The sequence below is a fragment of the Thunnus albacares genome, chromosome 8, assembly GCF_914725855.1.
Source record: "Thunnus albacares chromosome 8, fThuAlb1.1, whole genome shotgun sequence".
Lineage (NCBI taxonomy): Eukaryota > Metazoa > Chordata > Actinopteri > Scombriformes > Scombridae > Thunnus > Thunnus albacares.
This window is the reverse complement of record NC_058113.1, coordinates 33642620-33663608: the sequence shown is the minus strand read 5'-3', so window position 1 is coordinate 33663608 and position 20989 is coordinate 33642620. Positions and strand designations below refer to the sequence as shown.

The 20989-nt window shown below is 41.0% G+C and overlaps 2 protein-coding genes across 6 annotated transcripts in view; one reads left to right on the top strand and one right to left on the bottom strand.

Annotated features, from left to right (window-relative positions):
• The window catches only part of pik3r4 (phosphoinositide-3-kinase, regulatory subunit 4), a 29859-nt gene extending 14564 nt beyond the window's left edge, over positions 1-15295 (bottom strand). For 2 of the 4 annotated variants that reach the window (XM_044358962.1, XM_044358965.1), the window contains exons 1-10: positions 14988-15295; positions 12874-13608; positions 11618-11751; positions 10606-10816; positions 10122-10523; positions 9033-9167; positions 8690-8911; positions 7501-7674; positions 5740-5885; positions 5432-5635 (exon numbers count right to left, since the gene is read on the bottom strand). In XM_044358962.1, coding sequence (XP_044214897.1) covers positions 5432-5635; positions 5740-5885; positions 7501-7674; positions 8690-8911; positions 9033-9167; positions 10122-10523; positions 10606-10816; positions 11618-11751; positions 12874-13591 — 2346 coding nt within the window. In that variant the 5' untranslated portion in view covers positions 13592-13608; positions 14988-15295. Of the gene's footprint in view, positions 1-5431; positions 5636-5739; positions 5886-7500; positions 7675-8689; positions 8912-9032; positions 9168-10121; positions 10524-10604; positions 10817-11617; positions 11752-12873; positions 13609-14661; positions 14810-14987 lie in introns of those variants that run through there. The other 2 variants (XM_044358964.1, XM_044358963.1) reach the window with 2 other exon arrangements.
• A 4322-nt stretch (positions 15296-19617) lies between these two features.
• atp2c1 (ATPase secretory pathway Ca2+ transporting 1) overlaps positions 19618-20989 on the top strand; it is a 46348-nt gene continuing 44976 nt past the window's right edge. The window contains exon 1 of one of the 2 annotated variants that reach the window (XM_044358975.1): positions 19618-20200. In XM_044358975.1, coding sequence (XP_044214910.1) covers positions 20114-20200 — 87 coding nt within the window. In that variant the 5' untranslated portion in view covers positions 19618-20113. Of the gene's footprint in view, positions 20201-20223; positions 20357-20989 lie in introns of those variants that run through there. The other variant, XM_044358977.1, reaches the window with a different exon arrangement.

Sequence of the window (20989 nt, the reverse complement as noted above, 5' to 3'; positions counted from 1 at the left end):
ACACAGAGAGAGAAATGTGATACTGTAACTCTCAAGAAGATGTTTCACGGGGTTAAATATAAGCAAATGAGCTTTGAAGTAAACCAAAGCTGCAGAATTATTTAAAAGAGAACATCGTCTGGTTTTCTGGTTTTCTGTTCTTTTCTGTTCCTGTTCTGATGTTCAACATGATCCAAGTTCCAAAACTTGAGGTGAACGTATTCAGAAACGCTGCCTGCAAGTCAAAAGTCAGGGCTTCAACGTGCCTTGAACACTTTGTTTGCAACTATTTTTTCTACCTTGCTGACGAGCTGATGTAAGCATCGGTTGCTAAGGTCGTTGCTAAGGTTGTACACAAGTGTTGTTCACACTGTCCTCTCATATTTTGGATCTGATTTTTGGTTCGAACATGTTTGGATGTATTTGACAATTTGAGTAAAGAACAAGAAAAAAAAAAACAGTGAAATCCTGCTACTACAGTTTGTTTCATGGTTTGTTGACATAACGTCGGCCAGGACGCAGCTTCCAGAAGCTGACCAATCAGAACAGAGTGGGCTCATCAGGAGGGGGGGCCTTACACGGCCTGTTTCAGACAGAGGCTGAACTGAAAGCCGTTTATATGATTATATTGGACCGACACCGTTTCAGCAATAATTCTAGTGTCTCTCACCTCGTACACACTCACATACTTTAGTTATTAATGCCACACACAAGAATACACACGTTTGTTTTGGTTAACTGCACTGACTGTGTGATTTTTGCATTTACGCACAGATTTGTAAAGTTCCAATCAAAGGGGCATTTACAAACGTAACATTGATCAATCTTTTTTTTTGTGATCCATTTTGATCATTCTTTTAATTTACATAGGAGACAACATCTTATTTTGCTGCCAATATTCTTTTTTTTTATCTTTAGTTGAGACACACCTTATAAAGTCTGGATATGTTAAATTCCGGATATATCACTGCTGACGATGTTTTACAGTCCGTGTGATGCATTAATGACATGGTGGCTATAAACGGCTGCACAGCTGTGTGAAACAGTTGCACGTAATAACTCTTCTGGCTGTTGGAGAACTTCAATGGTGCGACACACTCTGTGAAACTCCACTTCTTCTTTCCTGTTTGTACATACAGGTGGAGCAGGCAGTGAACTGATATAATAACAGCTTGTTAAGGACGTGTCTTCATCCATTCATTCACTTATGACTCATTGTGGGAATGAAAGTGAGGCTCGTGTGCCCAGTTCCCCATGAGTGAGATTTATAAAACAGAACCATTTGTGCACATGGCCTAATAAATTTGATATGTTTTATGCATCTGGCCCCGATCTATAAAAGTCATCCATGTGTTTGCACAATGTTTCATAGAAATGTGGTTTTTCCTAAGAACATTAAGACAAAAAAAACTGCAGCGCTCCACACACTGAATCTGGCTGCATGGGGACTGCTCTGAACTCCAGATGGAACGAAAACTAACTGCACTACATATTAAGAGTTCTGTGGAAGTGCCTTCAGGATTTGGGAATCTTGTTACAGGCGGCCCTGGTGGTTTCATTATGATGGAGCTTTCAAGGTTACTCAGAGGTTTTCATTTTGATCAAGGCGAAGCTGAAGAAAAATGTCTGTGGGAGTCTGAGTCTGTGACTGCATGGTTTTAAACCTGTGTTAAGTTTTTTTTTTTTATTTTAAACAGAGATAAGGTTGTGGTCAGGATGATTTAGCTTGTCAGTTTGTTTTATATGTTATGTTCCTCCTTCTTTAACTCCCTTTCATGTGTGCTCTCCTCCCTGAGAAAAAAGACTCCAGAGATTCACTTTCCCATATGTCTCATTGTTGGAAAATGTCTTAACTTTATCTCTTTTTTTTTGTAGGCAACCAGTACAATTTTACAGATACAAGACACTTCTTAAAGAAGACATAACATGCACATTTCCAGCTCTCTGTCTGAAACCGTTTTAGCTCCTGTCTGCTCCTGATGAGCACGCTCTGTTCTGATTGGTCAAATGTCAACTCCTCAAATCCGTCTGTACATGTCGGAGCTGAATCAGATCTGAAATATGAGAAATGGAAACACCTTAGCAACCACCTTAGCGACCAAGGCTTTTTCTAGGAGGATGTGCGAACAATCTGACATCAGTTTGATGAGAAAAGTAGAGGTAATTTAAGCAGGTTGAAGCTCTGACTTCCTCAAGTTTTGGCACTTTGACCATGTTTAACATCCAACATCTGACATTATAAAAGTATCTAATTGACAGAAATTCATAAAAAGCATGTTATGTCCCCTTAACACAACTTCTCCTGCTATCAATCCGAGACACAATATCTCACCGTCCTTAGGGAATTTCATGACCTAAAATGGATTTAACATATGTTCTCCCAAAATGTAGTGATCCCCCAAAAAATTAGCAATACCTTTCACATGACCGGAAAATCTGGGAATGATTGGCATGTATGTTTCCACACAATCTCCCACGCTGCTTTTGCATTCCGACGACCATCGACAAACGTTCACTTGACACATTCTTTTTTTACTGTGTCACTTTTTGCATGTGGAAAAAAAATATATTATTTTGCATCTTAACAGCCCTCTATTCTCTTTTATATAATGGAACTTGTTATCATGATGGCTATTTTAACTTTCTTTCTGAGAAATCATAATTTATCTGTCAGTTTTGGCGTGGCGGACGGCTCTGAATACCACAAAAAGCACGAGCTTCTGCTGCAGCTGGTGGGGAGAAGAAGCCAAATATGAGCTGTATAAATTACAACGAAGTCAATGAAGCTTGCTGATTCAATGTTTCTTGCCGGAATGCACCCTGGGAGTGACAGTGTTACGCTTTCATCCGACATCGACGTACATCTTGACAGTTAATACAACACGAGCAGGGATCTAGTCAGGAGAGAACGACGCCAGTAAGCTCCATAAAGCTTAGTTCAAGTCCAATAAGACATAGGTGCCAACAGGCAGTGCACAGAGGCAACGTATGAAATGCACAGAAGCGGATTTTTGTTTTTTTCAGTACATCAGGTGTGGAGGTGTTCACGAAAGAGCTGGGTCTTTAGCGTTCTCTTAAAGATCGAGAGGGACGATGCAGATCAAATAGAGTTTGGTAACTGGTTCCACCACTGAGGAACTACAGAGGAGAAGAGTCTAGCTAGCGCTGGTGGTACCAGGCGCCTTTCATTGGAAGAGCGTAGTGAGCGGGAGGGAATGTAGACCTGAATGATGGAGTTCAGGTAGGTGGGAGTTGTTTTAGTTGCTGTTTTGTAAGCTGGCAGCAACTGGGAGCCAGTGGAGGGAGATGAACAGCTGGGTGACATGTGCTGTTCTGGGTTGGTTGAAGACCAGACACGCCACCGTGTTCTGGATCATCTGCAGAGGTTTGAACGTACATGCGGGGGAGGCCTGCCAGTAAGGAGTTACAGTAGTCGATGCGTGATATTAGGAGAGTCTGTACCAGGAGTTGTGCTACATGCTCAGACAGGAAGGGTCTGATCTTCCTGATGTTGTACAGGTCAAACCGACACGACCGAGCAATCAAAGCCGCATTAACCTTAAAGGCTAGCTCGTCATCGATCATGACACCCTAGTTTCAGGCAGACTTTGGGGGAATGAGTTGGGTTGATTCCAGCTGGATGCTGATGTTTTGTTGTATAGAGGGACCGGCTGGGACGACAAGTAGCTCAGTCTTGGGGGAGGTTAAGTTGAAGGTGGCGTTCTTTCATCCATGCATCCGAGCTGGATATCATCAGCACCATGGGAGCAGGTGATTGCACCAAGCGAGATGATGTATATTCAGAAGAGAAGGGGACCAAGCACTGACCCTTGAGGAACCCCTGTGGATAAACTGTGCGGTTTTGGACACCTCTCCCCTCTCCAAAATGCTCTAAACAATCTCCCTGAGAGGTGGAGCATGAACTAGCAGAGGGCAGATCCTGAGATACCGAGCTCAATGAGCGTGGAGGGGAGGATTTGATGGTTAACCGTATCAAAGGCAGCAACTGACCAGTAGCCGGGGGCCGTTCGCAGTGAGCTGTCTTGTTGCTTTGACCTTTTTATCATAGAACCAGATCTTTTCTAACATAACTGTTCATCTTTTGTACTGATAATTCACCCAAGAGAGTTTTATGTCCATCATGAGAAAATGAACAGGACTACTCCCCCCCCCCCCCCCCCCCCCACTTCCCACTACATAAAAAAATTACCAAAATAATAATAATTCTAACTTTCTTTTTCTTAATGCAAAACAGCCCAACACGATTCTGGATTTATTCACAGTTTTTCAACTGAACAAAGTTCATAGTTGAGGTTTAAAACAACAACAGAGACTTTGAAGGAACACGTCTGGGTTAAATAAATGGCAAGTACAGTAAATTAAGTCTGTTCTTCAAAGTCCTGTGAGCTGATGACAAGCAGAATTAATGAAAGCGACATGCATGCACCCAACAAACTAAACAACACACGGACCACCGCCCCATTCCCCCCCCATGTCTCCTTTTATCAGGCCATACGGAGCCATTTCAGGTAACTCACAAAACCAAAACAACAAAGTTCAGACCACATTATGGGAAATCTGTGGTACTGCATTACTGGAAATGTGTGTGTGTGTGTGTGTGTGTGTGTGTGTGTGTGTGTGTGTGTGGGATGATAACTTCCACATCAGACTGAAAAGCTGTGTTTCGCTGCCCTCTCTGGTTGAAAGTTTGAAGTCACCTCAGACCACAGACAGTATCACTGATCATTACTGAACACAACAAATTCCCCAGAGTTCAACTCTCTATCGTTCATAATAAAGTCATCATTAATCTCTGACCTGTGAGTAGGTGATGTGTGGATTTAATTATTGTGGCAAAAATGACAGTAAACGGTATCGAGATAATCATCAAACTGACCTGAACTACAACTATCAGTGATAAAATACAGTAAAATGACTTCACAGCATGATCGCCTCAGATCGAATCAATCACAGTGAAGTGTGTACTGCAGCTTTGTTGGATTCTGCAAATAAAACTAACATTACAAACAAAGACAGTTGACTGGAAATGTCTTTAAATGCAGCTCATTCAGTGCTTTTTTTTATGCATGTAAGTAACCAGGTTACAGTCTCCTTTCTCCACTGTCATGTAAACAAGAAACCTGGTTTCCGTGATCGGGGTAGGGGGATTAGAGAAACCTGGCATCTCCTGTCATTATTAATACAAGCTCGGGGATAGAGGAGAGATCTGGTTACTGATCTTCTGCATGCTGCATGCATACGGTGATGATGGATTTACAGTAACCAGGTTACCACAGTGCATGTAAACACCTGCATAACCTGGTTTCTTTGAGTAATTTTGGTTACTCGGGACTCAGACCTGCAGGCGTTTGCAGAAAATGCAGTAAGTTGTTCTGTTTTTCTTCAGCTTTACATCTAACGTAACGTATCATCTAGCGTTTTTTCTCTCTACCTGTGAGAGCAGCTTCTTGAGGAGCTGTGCGATGGCCGGGTCTTCAGGAGTGGGGCATTCTGGGATGGATCCCGCTCGCTTCTTCTGCCGCAGCAGCAGGTGTCGGAAGAGGCTGGCGATGTCTTTGGAGCGCAGGGCGTAGTCGAAGATGGAGCGACTCACCGGCTCCTTCAGAACGCTCAACAGCACCAGCTCCTTATCGATCTGAGGAGAGAGAGACACACAGAGAGAGAGAGGTCAGCTGACTGGTGAGACGCTCGTTAAGGTGTGTTGTAATGATGACGATGATGATGATGATGAACACTCACCTGGATAATGGGCTGGGTGATGAAGGGGTTAAGGTGGGGCATCAGTTTGCAGTAGACGTCGGCCACGTTGAGGTGCTGCGCGACCACGGTGATGAAGCCCACCGCCCCGTAACGGATCCACAGGTTGGGATGACACAAGAACGGAGCTGCAGCCACAAAGACACAGTTCTAATTATAAAATCATAAAATGCAACATAATCCAACACATCAGGGGTGTCAGACTCATGTTCACCGAGGGCCACATCAGCATCATCGTTGCACTCAAAGGGCCAGATGTAACTTTTAAATGTAACTAAATGTAATGTAAAATAATGTTAATGTTAAATAACTCTGAATGTATTACTTATTCAAGTTACAAATATTATATATATATATATATTATTTTTTTTTATCTTTTACGATCAGACCTCTTTCTCTCTCCACATAAAATGACGTGGCCACATTTGGCCCGCGAGCCTCGAGTTTGACACATATGCAACAACCCTGAAATAAATGCTGAAAATTTAAATCTTAAATATTTATTGTAACTGAGGTGTTTGTTATGGAAAATGTTAAATCATACAGTGGAGGTGTACTTGTTATTTCAGCTAGTCAATTTTAGCATCATAGCACAGCTACATATTACATATTTACAGTTAATATTAATCTGACAGTACTGCTTCACCACTTTGGTCCAGAGTGAAACATCTTGATAAATATTTGATGAATCTGCACAACATTTTTATAAATGTTCATGTTTTCCAGACTCAGTGATCAGCAGGTATTGGATGGTTGGATGGATCTTCATGGTGCAGGTATTCATGTTCCCCCTCAGGATCGATTGTAATTGATTGGTGAACCTCTGACTTTTCACCATCATCAGGTTAAAAAACTCCATCAGCCTCAGCTGTGCTTGTGTTTATGGTGGAGCTGAAACAATTGATCAATTAGTCAATCAATCAGAAAGTTAATTGGCGACTATTTTGATCATTCTCATTTTTCAAGCAAGAATACCAAACATCACATCATTTTAACTTCTCAAATGTGAAAAATCTGCTGCTTTTCTTTAACTTAGATGTCAGATTAATCAACTATGAACATGCAACTGCTTGTTGCTATGGTGACGGTGAGCATGGTGAACGTTACACCAGCCACAGATCGGCATATTATGTTATTTTGAGCGTTTTGAGTTATCCGAGCCGAGGTAACAGAGCTGCAGTTTTCAGACGTATTCTGTCATGAACTCGAGTGTCGGACGAGTAGAAATGACCTTTGACCTGCTGGTGTCACTGTAGACGCTCATTAGAATTTCTCCTCTGGGCAACATAAACGTCTGTGCACAATTTTATATTTATTCAGCCGATAAATCTCAAGATATTTCACTTGGTCAATGAAATGTCGTAAAGTAGTGAAAAAAATGTCCATCAAAACCTCCCAAAGTACAAAGTGAGTCATCAAATGTCTTGTTTTGTTTAAACAAACAGTCCAAAACACCATAAATATTCAGTTAACGATCATATAAAACAGAAAAGTCTTCACTTTGCAGAAACTGGAGCTTTGCTTGGAAAGTTTTAATGATTCCAGCTCCACATTTCAGCCTGGACAGAAGTGTTGAAGCAACTAACAGACAGACGGACGCCGTCGTCGACCCCCAGAGTCACATGACTGCCGCAGCTAATAACTAATAAATACTGGTTGACATGAGCAGGAAACGTGAATCATGTGACATGTTCCCTGTCACGCCGCTGCTGCTGCTGCTGCCCCCCCCCCCGTCGATCTTACCGATGTCACCGACGAACTCGTAGATGTGAGGTTTCTGCAGAAGGCCCAGCTGGCACATGCAGGTGAGAGCGTTGAGAGCTTTATAGATGACGAACTCCTCGGTGTCGCTCAGGCCCTGCTGCAGGAGAGGCTTCAGGATGGAGGAGCTCTGCCAGCCCACGTAGGCCGCCACGCCTTCAACGCAACGACACCAGGAGACAAACAGGAGAGGAAGTGAGATGACAGAAAACGCAAACTGTATTTTATGTGTTGTTGAAGAAGTTTGCTGTGGTGGAAGAGGTTTAATAGCATTCTGAAAATGTGGTGAGCTTACTGACACAGAGCTGGTCTGATACAGTAGACTGACCCAGAGCAGAAGAAACGTCACTTGATTATCAAGTCTCCAAACCAAATGTGTGTTCTCCTTTAACTATTAAGTCTGCTCCCAAAAGGGTATTCTTCTTCAGTGTTCTTGTACTTTCTGTGGTGGAAACTGATCTGAATTAGTCTGAAGTTACTTTTTGTCAAAAAATCAAACCTGTTTTCTTTCTTATATACGGTGGAGAATCCAAAAAGCATCTTAAAGCCTCAGAGAAACTTTTAACTGTCCAATTTAAGAGAAAAATACTAAACATACTGGCTGTAGCAGTCCTACCTTTTCATCCAAAACTGACTATTTTCTTGATTAATCTTCAAAATCAGGAAAAAAAAATATCCATCTGACATCCTCAGATGTCTTGTTTTGTCCGACCAACAGTGTAAAAATCCAAAGATATTTAGTTTTCTGTCACAGAAAACCAACAGAGATCAACAAATATTCAAGTTTGAGAAACTGAAACCAGTTTTTTTCGACGGAGGATCTTCAGGATTTCTGCAGCTTAAATTTAAGACTTTTTAAGACTCTTTTAATACCACACAGACTATTTAATTCCTGCTTCAGGATTATAACGGCCAAAGCGTGACAGTGTGACAGAAAACAGTCGAGTGATATGGACTAGAATGATGTATTATTAGATCACATTTTATTCATGTATAATTAATTAAATGAATGCAACCTGGACCCAGATAAGAGGTATGGAACGATGGATGAATCAAGGTCTGATGGTAAAGGATTAAACAGCTTCCTGCAGAACAATCCACCGTCCAAACAAACACACGTTCATTCAAATAAAAACGGTGGTCGTCTCCGAGCCGTACGAGCGTTTCTTACCCACGATGCTGTCGAAGAACGCTCCTCGCAGGTGCCAGTCGTTCTTGTCGTTGAGGAAGGTGATCATGTGCGACAGCAGCACGTCGTTGGCCTTCTGCCGGCCGAAGAAGACGCAGAGGCGCGTGATGCCGTTCTCCATCAGCGACTGTTTGACGATGTTCTCCGAGTCGCTCAGCAGCGTCACCACCTTCTGCTGCACCATCTCGTGCAGCGCCTGCAGCTCTGAACGTCACACACACACACACACACACACACACACAGAGAGAGAGAGAGGTTCCTCATGTCAACACAGAACAACACTTTAAAAACAAACCACGACGGGAACGTCAGCTCGTGTCCGTACCTGAGTCGTAGTTTTCGTTGGGGTGGAGCGTTTCCTCCGCGTCCTCGCCGCTCAGGTCCTGCTCTGTGTTCACGTTGTTTTCCTGAACCAACTCCAGGAAACGCAGCGCACTCTCTGCCAGGTGGGCGATGTTCTCTGACCACCACCCAGAAGAAGGAAAATAACAAATAAAAAACAGACCAAACAACTGAAGCTACATGCAACAAGACTCTTTATACAAATATCCTGGTTGATCCAATAAAAGTATTTAAGTTTTAATGAACCTTTTAGCCCAGGTTTGTCATTTTGAGCAGCTTTAAACACTGATAAACACAGTGTGGAGGGTTTCCTGTCATGTTTTATAGCAGAGAGAGCAAACAGAACAAATACAAATGTTCTTAAAGGGCTTTTCCACTGCAGCAACTTTCTCACTGGACCAAGAACCTTTTCAGGAACTCAAGAACTAAACCTGCGTTTCAACTGGAGGAGATTTAGTTCCTGCAGGATAGTTCCTGAAACTGACGCTGCGGCTGCTTCATGCATAAAACAAGGTAAAACTCTCGTCTCCTTTTCAAATCATTCATGAACTCAAACGTCACAATAAACACAAAGGACGTCTCTGTGTTGTTGTTCATTTGACTGATCATCACGGTTCTTCATTCAGATAGTTTAGCTCCTCTGGTTCCAAAGTATCTGGAACTTTTTGGTTGAAAAAGGGGAGCTGTAGAAATCTTGTGCATCATTTTATAGACAAAAAAAAAAAAGTTTTGAAACAAATCTCTGCAGGTGCAGCTTGAAAACAAGGAGAAGAAACTTCCCCACACTGCCTGGTTTACTGCTGGCATACGGCGTTTCTGTAGTCCTCTGATTGGATGATCGAGGCGTCGCCTATGTGTATATATGGAAGTGTTGTGATGCTGCTCACACGTCTGATGAAGGTCGGACAGACTGAAACGTTCTGATTTAATAAATATTCCAGCAGTAAACGAGAGTGACGGAGTTCTTCTCATATACATTTCCTCAAAATGTATATGAGAGGATATATTTGGCGTTTGTAAACCCAACAGAAGATCAATCGATTGATCGTTTCAGAGCCGAGGAGCCACTGACCTGCGTACGCCAGCCTGACGATGGTGGCGTCGTCCTGGGCGAGGTGCGCGATGCCCGGCAGGATGTACTCCGGGTAGATGTTGACGTCGTTCCGCGGCACCTCTTTCACCAGCGCCAGCACCTTGGCCAGAGTGCGCACGGCCTGAGCGCGCACGCGCGGCACCGGGTCGTTGCAGAAGTGCAGCAGGTACGGCGTGATGCGGTCCAGCAGGATGTCGACGCCCAGCCGCGGCGCCAAGTGGAGGATGAGCTCCAGAGCCGCCAGCTTGGAGTCGCAGGAGTGCAGCGTCTGCAGGCAGGAGGTGATGACGGACACCAGGACGATGAGGCCCTGCTCCTCCCGGGAGCTCGGCGCGCACTCGCCGCCGTCCTGAGACGAAGAGGCGGAGGAGGAGGAGGAGCCTGGACAGGAAACGGTTTTAAGCACACTGACACTCTCTGACTAAAAGATTCTTCATTGTGGGAACCGTTAAGACTCTCTCACCTCCTCGCAGGTTGTGCAGGATGTTGTCGAGGTCTTTGCGGATGACGAGCACTCGTTCGTCGGCGGACTGGAAGGTCTCTTTGGCGAACTGAGCCATGTACGGCTGCAGGAAGGTGTAGAAGATGTCGGGGAAGGCTTTCCCTCTCTGGTGCTTCAGATACTCCTCCGCTGTCAGACGCCTCTCTGGCTCCCTCTGCACCATCTGAGCCACCTGAGACAGAAACCCAGAGTCAAACCTGAGACACCAAAGAATCAACACACTGATAATTATTATATTCCAATGATCAACTGATTGTTTAGTCAGATGCCCTCCACACAAGTTCAATGACCTCATGAAAAAGAAATCCTGAATCTCTGAATATGTAAACATATGTGATTTCTAAAAGTTTTTCCTCTCCGGACACCAGATGTTTTCCTCTGTTTCACTGTGAACGGCTTCAAGTTTCGACATCATCATCATCACGCTGGTGTTGAGTTGTATATTGGACCACGATTGGCTCCGAACTGAAGATTTAAGATGAATTCAGAGGAACGTTCCTCCTTCAAGCAGATGAATGTGAAAACAAACTTTGCAAATAACCAAATAAAAAGAGGAAAAACACATTTTTGAGTGGAGTCGTCTTACAATAAATGACTTTGTATGAACGACTAAACGAGACGATGTTAAAACCAATAAATGTCTGGAGCGGGTATGAAATGCTTAGATCTGTTTGTTTTTGACTCTTGTTTTTGTAAAAACGGGCTGCTGACTTGGCCGAAAGCTGCTCACTCAGTCAGTCACAGACAATTAAAGGTTAAAGGGGTTGTTGTGGTTCAGTTAAAGACTGAAGAGGATTCGTTTGATGAGGCTGAAACCTGCTATTTTGACTTGATGAATTACTAAACTATTATTGAAATTGTTGTGGCTTTAATTGTCAGACCGCCTCTTTAACTAATCTGTCGACCGGCGTCGTGATGATGCCGATGACGGGGGGTTGGGGGGGGGGAGACACGGCGAGTCCTGAATCATTACCAGCTCCCTGATGCTCCGGTCCTCAATCTTTGTGAGGACGTGTTCCGTCTGGAAGTGTCCTTTACGATACGCCAGCAGCTGGGACAGATCGAACAGCGGGACGCCCTCCGTGAACAGCTCTGCGATCACACAGCCTGAAAACACAAAGACGCAGAACCGCAGGGGGTTTAAGTCCTGTTAGATACAGTTCAAACACACTTCACGGATCACATCTCAGACTGATATCAGAGTCAAATGAAAGGTGATTTACTGAAGTAAATCAAACAAAAAAACAAAAAAACAGTTGCATGCAGAATGTAGGCTGATGAGTTAATTTTCTTGACTTGAGGGTGAACGACTAACACATATTATTAATTTTGAAACAGATTTGAGGTGAATCCTTCTGCCCCTTTTGTCCTCACGTCATTAACTCACATTAGCAGAAGCTGCGTTGTTTCAGTCTTTTATTCACTATAATATAAGTCAATAGGAAATATAAGAAACTGCTATTAATGACAACTTGAGTGGTCTTGGTCTAGCCATTACAAACAGCACATATGTGTTGAGATGCCTCATGAAAAATGACGGCCAAAAAACCCCCCCTGCTGGTGAGTTTACTGACAAACTGCAACCTGCTGAATGCAAGAAATCTAACAGACGTCGATGTCTGTTTATTGTTTCTCTTTGGAGTTTTAATTTCTGACAATAAAACTCGTCATTGCAACAGTTGTGTTGCTGTAAGTCAGAGCATCTTTGAATGAAATCAGTTGTCAGAAGTGTCAGATAACAATAAAAATAACTTACAATAACTAACAAAAAATAAAGTTTACTGAACATAAACAGTGATGGATTATTTATCTGCAGCAAGCTGGTTTTCACATAAATGAACTGGCAACAATGGCTGCCAAGAAGAATTTGGAAAATATTTATGAATTATTTTAGCCAGTGGTTCAAACGTGTTGAGAGATAAATTTAACATTAAATAAATAAAGTTGACAAACTATAAACTGGATAAAAAAACTGAATCCTGCCACACAGAATTATAAACTGTATTTGTATATGTGTGTTACCTAAAAATATGACTTAAAACATGTAGAACAATATCATTAAAAAAAATTATGATGTGCAAATAACAACATATATGACGTGCAACCAGTGATGATGGTCACAAGTAGAATGATTTTGGTAAAATGGGACAAAAAGGTTGTTCAGCATGACTACTCGCAGATGTTTTGACCCCGTACAGCTGTAGTTCAGATGTCAACGTGTCCGTCTACCTGCAGAGAAGATGTCCATGGCCTGTCTGAGCTCCCCTCTGCTCCTCTGGTTGTTGTTGGTCAGGTCCACCAGCGGCGTGTTCTGGTCGCTCTCCGTAGCGAACATGCTCCCGTCCACAAATCTTTCAGGCGCGATGTAGCACGTCCTCCGCCTGGACGTGTCGAAGAAGTAGTTGAAGTCCGCCGGGTTGTCCTCCGGCAGGTACGTGGGTTTGAAGCTGGCGAAGTCGGTGAGCAGCACCCAGTTCCAGCTGGTCACCATCACGTTCTCCGTCTTGATGTCTCCGTGGCGGACGCCGGCCTTGTGCGCCTGGTCGACGGCGTTGAGGATCTGGAAGGCCAGCCAGCGCTTCTCCACGTTGTTGAGGAAGGGACGCGTGCTGATCCGGTCGTACAGGTTGTCCCGGACATACTGACGGAACAAGATGGCGGCTTTCTCCGTCAGGGAGGTTTTCTGGAAAGGCAGGCAGTTCTGACAGGAGTGCAGCCGGATCTTCAGCTCCTCCAGCTCCTGTTTGTAGCTGGTCAGCGGCAGCGAAGGGTCCTGGATGGCAAAGACTTTGACCACCACCAGGCCCTCACGGTGTTTGGCTCGGGCCACCTTGAAGAAGCGAGTGCTGCCCAGGCTCTTATCGTACTCATGGTCGTGGATGTCTGAGAAGTAGCTGTCCACAGAGAGGATCTGAGACGGGGCGATGCCAGCCAGCTGATTCCCCATCACGCCTCAACGCTCCTCTGTGAAACGTTTACAGGAAAACATCATTTAAAAAGATGCTCAGTGTTGCGTTTTTTTTAAGAATCAACACAAAGATCAGGATTCGCCTTTTTTCCACTTTAGGAACTTATTATAACATCACCTACATGTAACCATCAGATTCTGCTGGGACCAGCAAATGTTTAGGATTTCTGCTTAAAGAATGACTAAAACTATTAATCGATTATCAAAATAGTTGCCAACAGTCAATCCTGATTATGTGAAATCACAAAACAATTACCACAAAACAACATTGACTACTAGTTTACTGCTGCATCTGTACAAAGGAGGATAATCAATCATTTAAGAAAATAAGAACCAACATGTCTGAGCTTCATCAGTATTTGTTTAGAGGAGGCTGTTCAGAGGGAGCTGAACCCAATGATTTATTATTGATACACAACACAACCAACCAGTGCAGAGAACATTTGAAAGATTCATGAGATTATAGGAAAATAAAGGATCACAATGTGAGCAGAGAAGCAAAATGAAAATTTTCGGTTTGATGAGCTGGAGGCGGTTTCTAGCCGTCTGTACTCAAAGTAAATCTGGATCAATAACAATATTTGCTCAGCTTCTTCTAATATTATATATCCCACAGCCTCTTACTTCACTCTAGAGCTACAATGATTAGTTGAGTAATCAATTAGTCGCCAACTAATTTGATAATCGGTTAATCGTTTTGAGTCATTTTTTAAGAAAAAATGTCAAACTTCTCTGATTCTGGCGTCTGTAATGTGAACATTTTCTGGTTTCTTTAGTCCTTTATGATCATAAACTGAATATATTTGAGTTGCGGACAAAACAAGACAATTGAAGACGTCATCTTGGGGTTTTTGGGAAACAGTGGTCGACATTTTTCACTATTTTCTGACATTTTATGGAGCAAACAACTAATCAATTTGAACTAAGAGGCCGTTAGACCAAACCAGGATAAACAGACGCAGCCACGTGGTCACTTAAGTATGTGATCAGCACTGAGACTGTGGCCATGCAGTTTATAGAGAAAAACTAAAAAGAAGATAAAACTCCACCATCAAGACACACGTTTAGCCTCCAAGTCCTCCCTGATTCTCTGCTCAGATTCACAGCAACAAGGTTGATTTCTCTGATATCTCTGCGTCTTTACTGCTGTCAAACATCTGGATTTAACAGCTGGTGAACCGTGTTTACACCTAAAATAAAGCAGATCTGATTTAATTAGACTGTAGCAGCTGTCACATGATTCGGTTTTAGAGCGCTAATTTAGCATGCTGGCTAACCGCTATTAGCTCCCTAAACATACCTTTAACATTAGTGACAACAAACCAGGTAAAGTCGGTGTTAAAGTTATTAAAGGACGTTGTAAATGTGATGTTACCAGCTGCTGTTGTCGCTGCTGCTGCTGACAGGACTGTTGTTGTTGTTGTTGTTGCTGTGTTAGCTTTAGCAGGCTAGCAGAACAGTATATAACGTCAACCAGAACGCAGAGTAACGTCCATTGACGTCATGTCATCTCACGCACGGTGTGTAGAAGCTAAAATAGCCGCCCAGCTATCACCCGGTTCCACCACCGCGGCGGTAAACTGCCGGTAACCGTATATGTTTAAACTGAAGCAGCAGCCTGGATCACGGAGCTAACCGAAGCTAACCGGATTAGCTACTTCGAGCAGTTGTTATGAATCCGGGTCAGAGGTCAGAGTGGATGTCAGCGCCTCCTGCTGGTCAACGGCGGTTAATTCAAAAATCGTCTATTAAGAAGATGAACACTCAGTGGTATAAAAAGGGAAAATTGTTTTTAAATTATGTTAAACACACAAAATAAACCAAATCAATGAATCAATCAATCAGTTAATCAATCAATCAATCAATCAATCAATCAATCAATCAATCAATCAACCAAACGTTTAGTAAGTGTTATTTCCTAACTGCTTGTTCATTATTCCCTTCAAACTTTGCTTTAATGACATGGACAATGATATTTTGAAATTGAACTATTTCAAATGGGAAAAGGGCGAATTTACACATTTTAATTAAAAAAACAACAACATATGAATCAAAATGATCATATCTTTATACTAAAGTTATACAAAAGTGACCACAAAGATTTAGACGTGAGTAGTTTTTTTTTCGAAATTTACGATTATTCTGTAAATCACTTCCACGAATCAGATCCCAACTAAAGAATACGTCTCTTATCATCGTTTTCCTGATCTGTTTTATTACAACAACAGTCCAACTGTTTACTGTCAGCTGATTAATCATTAACAGAGTCCATAGTCCCAGCAGCACGTGAAGTCAAAAACTGACACCTACTGGCGTCACAGCTGTTAGTTACCTGAAGTAAGGAGGTGAAAAAGGGGGGATTGTCTGTCAAATGTAATATTCTGACGTATTATAAAGCTTAACAAAACAAAAATGTGATAATACGTCTTGTGTGTCAATCAAAGCGATTTATAAGTGACTGACAAACGTACAGGATGGTAAATATGGATTTGGAGACTAAAGCAAACCACAATAAGTAAAAAGCCAAAAAAAACAATAACAACAAAAACTCACTTTAAAAGAGTTAATTGAATAAGACAACAATAAAAGAAATTAAGATAATAAAAGATAATACAAGCAATAAAAATAACAATAAAAATCAAATTATAAAATACTACACAAAGTAAATAGATTATGATTAAACAGTAAAATGTTAATAAAATAAAATATAACAAATAATAATGATGATGATAAATAAATTAGCTTTATAATAATAAAACCATAAAATCACAAAACAATTCTTAAAAGCCGGACTAAACAGATGGGTTATAAAAGATGTATTTTTATATAGTTTTATCCATGTCAGTGATGGAAAGTAACAAAGTACATGTACTCAATTACTACTAAAATTACAATTTTGAGGTACTGATTCTACTTTATACTTCCACTCCACTACATTTCAGAGGGAAATATTGTACTTTCTACTCCACTACATTTATTTGACAGCTTTAGTTACTTTTCAGATGAAGATTTGACACAATGGATAATATAACAAGCTTTTAAAATACAACACATTGTTAAAGATGAAACCAGTGGTTTCCAACCTTTTTGTCTTTTAATGTCTTACAAAAAGCAGTGTGTAGTCGGGGTCACATTTCACATGTCTATGAGTTGTTAACAGCTCCACCAAATAGTGATTTTTCCCTCCAAACTTCTCACATGCTTTCATTTCAATAAATGTTCAAATGATCCAATATTTCAGCAAAAATCAAAGATTAGAGAAAAAGTCCAAAAACTCAAAAAACAGATTTGTGTATCAGAACTTTGTTTTTTCTTCTTTCCTCTCCCATTAATCATCTCACCACCCCTCAGATTTAACTGCTGACCCTTTGGAGGGGCCCGACCCCTAGGTTGGGAACCACTGGACTAAACTAGCTAACTGTATATAAAGTAGTGTAAACTAGCTCCACCTCCAGCAGCTACAACAGTAACATGCTGCTCTAACACTGATGCTTCACTATTAATAATCTAATGATGTCATATATAATAATATATCAGTCAGAGGGACCAAACCACTACTTTTACTGCAATACTTGAACTACATCAAGCTCATAATACTTATGTACTTTTACTGTAGTAAGATTTTTCATGCAGGACTTTTACTTGTAATGGAGTATTTTTACATTGTTGTATTTGTATTTTTACTTAAGTAAAGGATCTGAATACTTCTCGTTTTATTTCTTTTTAATAGTTTTTAATTGTAAATACGTTTTTTCAATACAGATATGACGTTGCTTCATGTTTTAATTAACCGAGTAAGACAGCCTGTTTGACAAACACGATCTTTGTTTAGACACCGACAGCACGCGCGAGCCGCCGTCCGTCCGTCCTCTGCGTCAAGCGAACCGCGAGGTAACCGGAAATCAGAGGATGTGGGTTTCAAAATAAGAGCGTTAAATTGTCCCGCAAAAACATGTCTGTTCGCATCAAAGGAGGGTTCACAATTCTTCCAGTGTGTCTTAAACCAGCGGTCAGGTGTCCATATGAACAATGAAAGAGGTTTTCCTCGCTGTAATCATTCCTCCTGTTCATACTGGATATTAAAATATCCCCTTCAAATGCGCTTTCAATGTAAGTGATGGAGCACAGTCATTTAGTGCTAAGTGTAGTAGTAGTATTTTTTATTATGCTTTTATATTTCAGTTGTTATTGACAATTTTTCAAAAAGAATGCACATACAAATAAATACATTTAAGGCATTCAATTAAAAGGAAAACAAAAATATTGATAGAAAAGGCTGAGGCTTATTACATACTAACAATCAACCCTTTCACTGCTGGGTTCAACACAAAACAGAAACAAAAATAAAAGTTCCAAATGTTCCATACACAATAATGATCATACCTCAATTTTATATTTGTTTACCACCTTATTTTTAACATTTTTTTTAATTTGCAAAGTGAACTACACATTCTTAATTCCTTGTTACAACTATTCCACAAGTTAACCTCCTCATCTGTTTTTTATATTTGTCCTTTTCCTTGTTTTTTTTTTTAAACATATCTATCCTCCTTCATTCAAACAGTTGGGAAGTAAATTATCTTGTGCTTCGTACATTATCTGTGCAGCTTTAAGATAAACTAGATCACCAAATTTTAAGGTATGTAAGTTAATGAACAGTACGTTTGTTGGTTCATAATAATCTGATCGATTTACAGTTCTTATCGCCTTCTTCTGCAGCATGTGTTGGTTTTGTATGTTTCCCCAAAAACCTCCACACAGGATGTGATGTTTGGAGCTATGAGAGAATAATATGATATATATAGTTCTGATTCAATATATCTTTAGTTTTATATGGTTTTAGACATTTTTGTTTTTGCATTATTTATATGTGGTTTCCAACATAGTTTATGATCAATTATCGCAGCCAGTAGACTTAAATTGGTTGATGTAAGTGCTGTAATTCATCATAGAGACCAACATGAAGGGTTCTAACGCAGCTCAGGTCTAATGTGACTGTTTGTTCGGGTGACTTTAGACTCCACCTGACTAAACTTAACTGGACTTTGACTTGTAAGGCAACAGATATATTAAAATATAAATACATCTGACAGCAGAGCAGCAGACAAACAAACAATGAAAACCTCAGATTATAAAGACTCTGCTGATGGAAACATGCAAAACATTCAGCTCATTCTGAGCATCTGTGTCACAGGAATAACACACCTCATCAGTTTTATGATGAAACCTATAAAGTTTATTTGAAATTAATAAATATACATTTTAAAAAGCATTAATTCTGATCATCTGGTTTTAAATGGCTGAACACAAAGTTTAGCCAAGACTTGTGACTTGCAAAATAGTGACTTTGTTCTAACAAAATGTTGTAAAATGCTTCTGTATAAGCTATTTTGTAAGTCAATTTTATATTTTATTGCTCATTATATGATGATTCAAGGGCTACACTAGTAAAAAAATTTCTTAATTACTGAATTACTGAGTCTTTCTGGATGAATTTTATAAAATAAAAACAAAAACAAAACTTGAGCTGTGTTTCTGGAAGGAAACCTTTTGTGTGGCTGATTTTATGCAGAAGACAAAGATCTTTGTTTGTGCTCTAATGTAAGAAGTTTTGTTCTTGTCTATGTTTGACAAAATGTTTCACTACTGCAGCTGTGTTTTGGTGTCTTGTAAGTCCAAGTGAGCTGGACACTCGTACATGCATGACATGCTCTGTAAAGCACTTTGAGTTGCCTATAGGTATGTATGTATATATATATATATATATATATATATATATATATATATATATATATATATATATATATATGAATATTTAAAGATCCCCTCCAGACATGTATTAAGACATATAATAATATCCTGCTTGGAACAATAATGTGTGTATGATTTGTTGTTTTTTTCCACAAAAACAGTGTAATTACCAGGTTAAAATCCTTGAAATTACACATTCTCCTTCTCCTTCATTAAAACTTTAAGAATCTATAAATTTGCAAATAGATTTCTAAAGTTTTCCTGCTGGGCACCAGATGTCTCCTCCACCACTGTAAAGTCCATTCTCAGTGTTTGTGCACTGGAGGCTTCAAGTTTACACATCACACTTGTGTCAGCTGCATACTGGATCACGATTGGCTCAAAACTAGCTGTGATGTCAAAAATCCTGCTTGTAGGCCCGCCCATTAAAATCTGATATTCAGTGAGCTCAGACAAACTTTCCCAGTTTTCAGTCTGCAGACACCCATCAGTGAGGATCAAACGTCCAGCTCCAGGAACAAGAAGCTTCTGAGTGGACGGGACTTTAAAAATTCTGCTCTGGATCAATTTTTGTATTCCCTGTACTGTTGCTTATCATGTACTGCTGTTGTTTTTTTCTTGAAATTTATCCTTGAATATAATTTTTTAAAAATTCTTTACACAAAAATAACATATTGAAAATAGAATTTATTTCCGGTGCACATCGCGTCGTCACACGGCGTTTATTTTGAAACTCTGCCCGGAAGTGCCATGGCGGCTGCCGTCAGTGAGCTTGACACGATGGACTCTGTCCGCGGTGGGATTTCACGGAAGATGCTGAAGAAACGGGAGCTGCTGGTAAGTTTAACGTTTATTGACTTTTCCCTTATAGAATATAGAGTCATTACGGGACAGAATCCTCCTCCCGGTTCATGAAACGGTCACATTAGTGACACCGACTCCTGCGGAGGTTGATACCCGGCCAGGGCGGCAGGCGGGCGGCAGGTTTGTTGGGTGAGTTTCATCCCGGAGTGGAGATCTGTTTTCGGCTGTTAGCCTGCTGCTGTCACCGCGGGACGCCAGCTATGAGCTCCGGGGCTGTCATGGCTGTTTGTTGACATGGCTGTGGACGAGTCTCTCCAGCATATTTATAGTTGAATTAATAAAATGTTGAGTCACTGTCTCTGGCTCTGTTCGCCCATGTTGGGTCTCACTGAACCTGTTAGCTAACCGGCGGAGGGGGGCAGCTAACGAGCTAACTGTGGCTAACATGAACATAAACGTCCCGGAGAGTGTGCGTGATGCTGCGGGGAGTGTGCGTGATGCTGCGGGGGATGAGCTGAGCTGAGCTGCTCCCTGACATGTTGTCCTGATGCTCAACATTTATATTATACGACCAGTAGGATCCTGGCTATGAGACAGCAACATCAAGTTAGTGTGGCTAAACAGTTAATATCATAGCTTGTTATTTCCTGGCGTTTATTAATAAGAACTCCAATAATTAGATTAATCGATTGGTCGATCAACAGAAAATCAATCGGCAAAGATGTTTATAGCTGCAACTATTAGTTGAACCATGAATATTTCTGAAAAGGTACCAAATAGAGCTCAAACGATTAGTCAATTAATCAATTAGCTGATTGACAG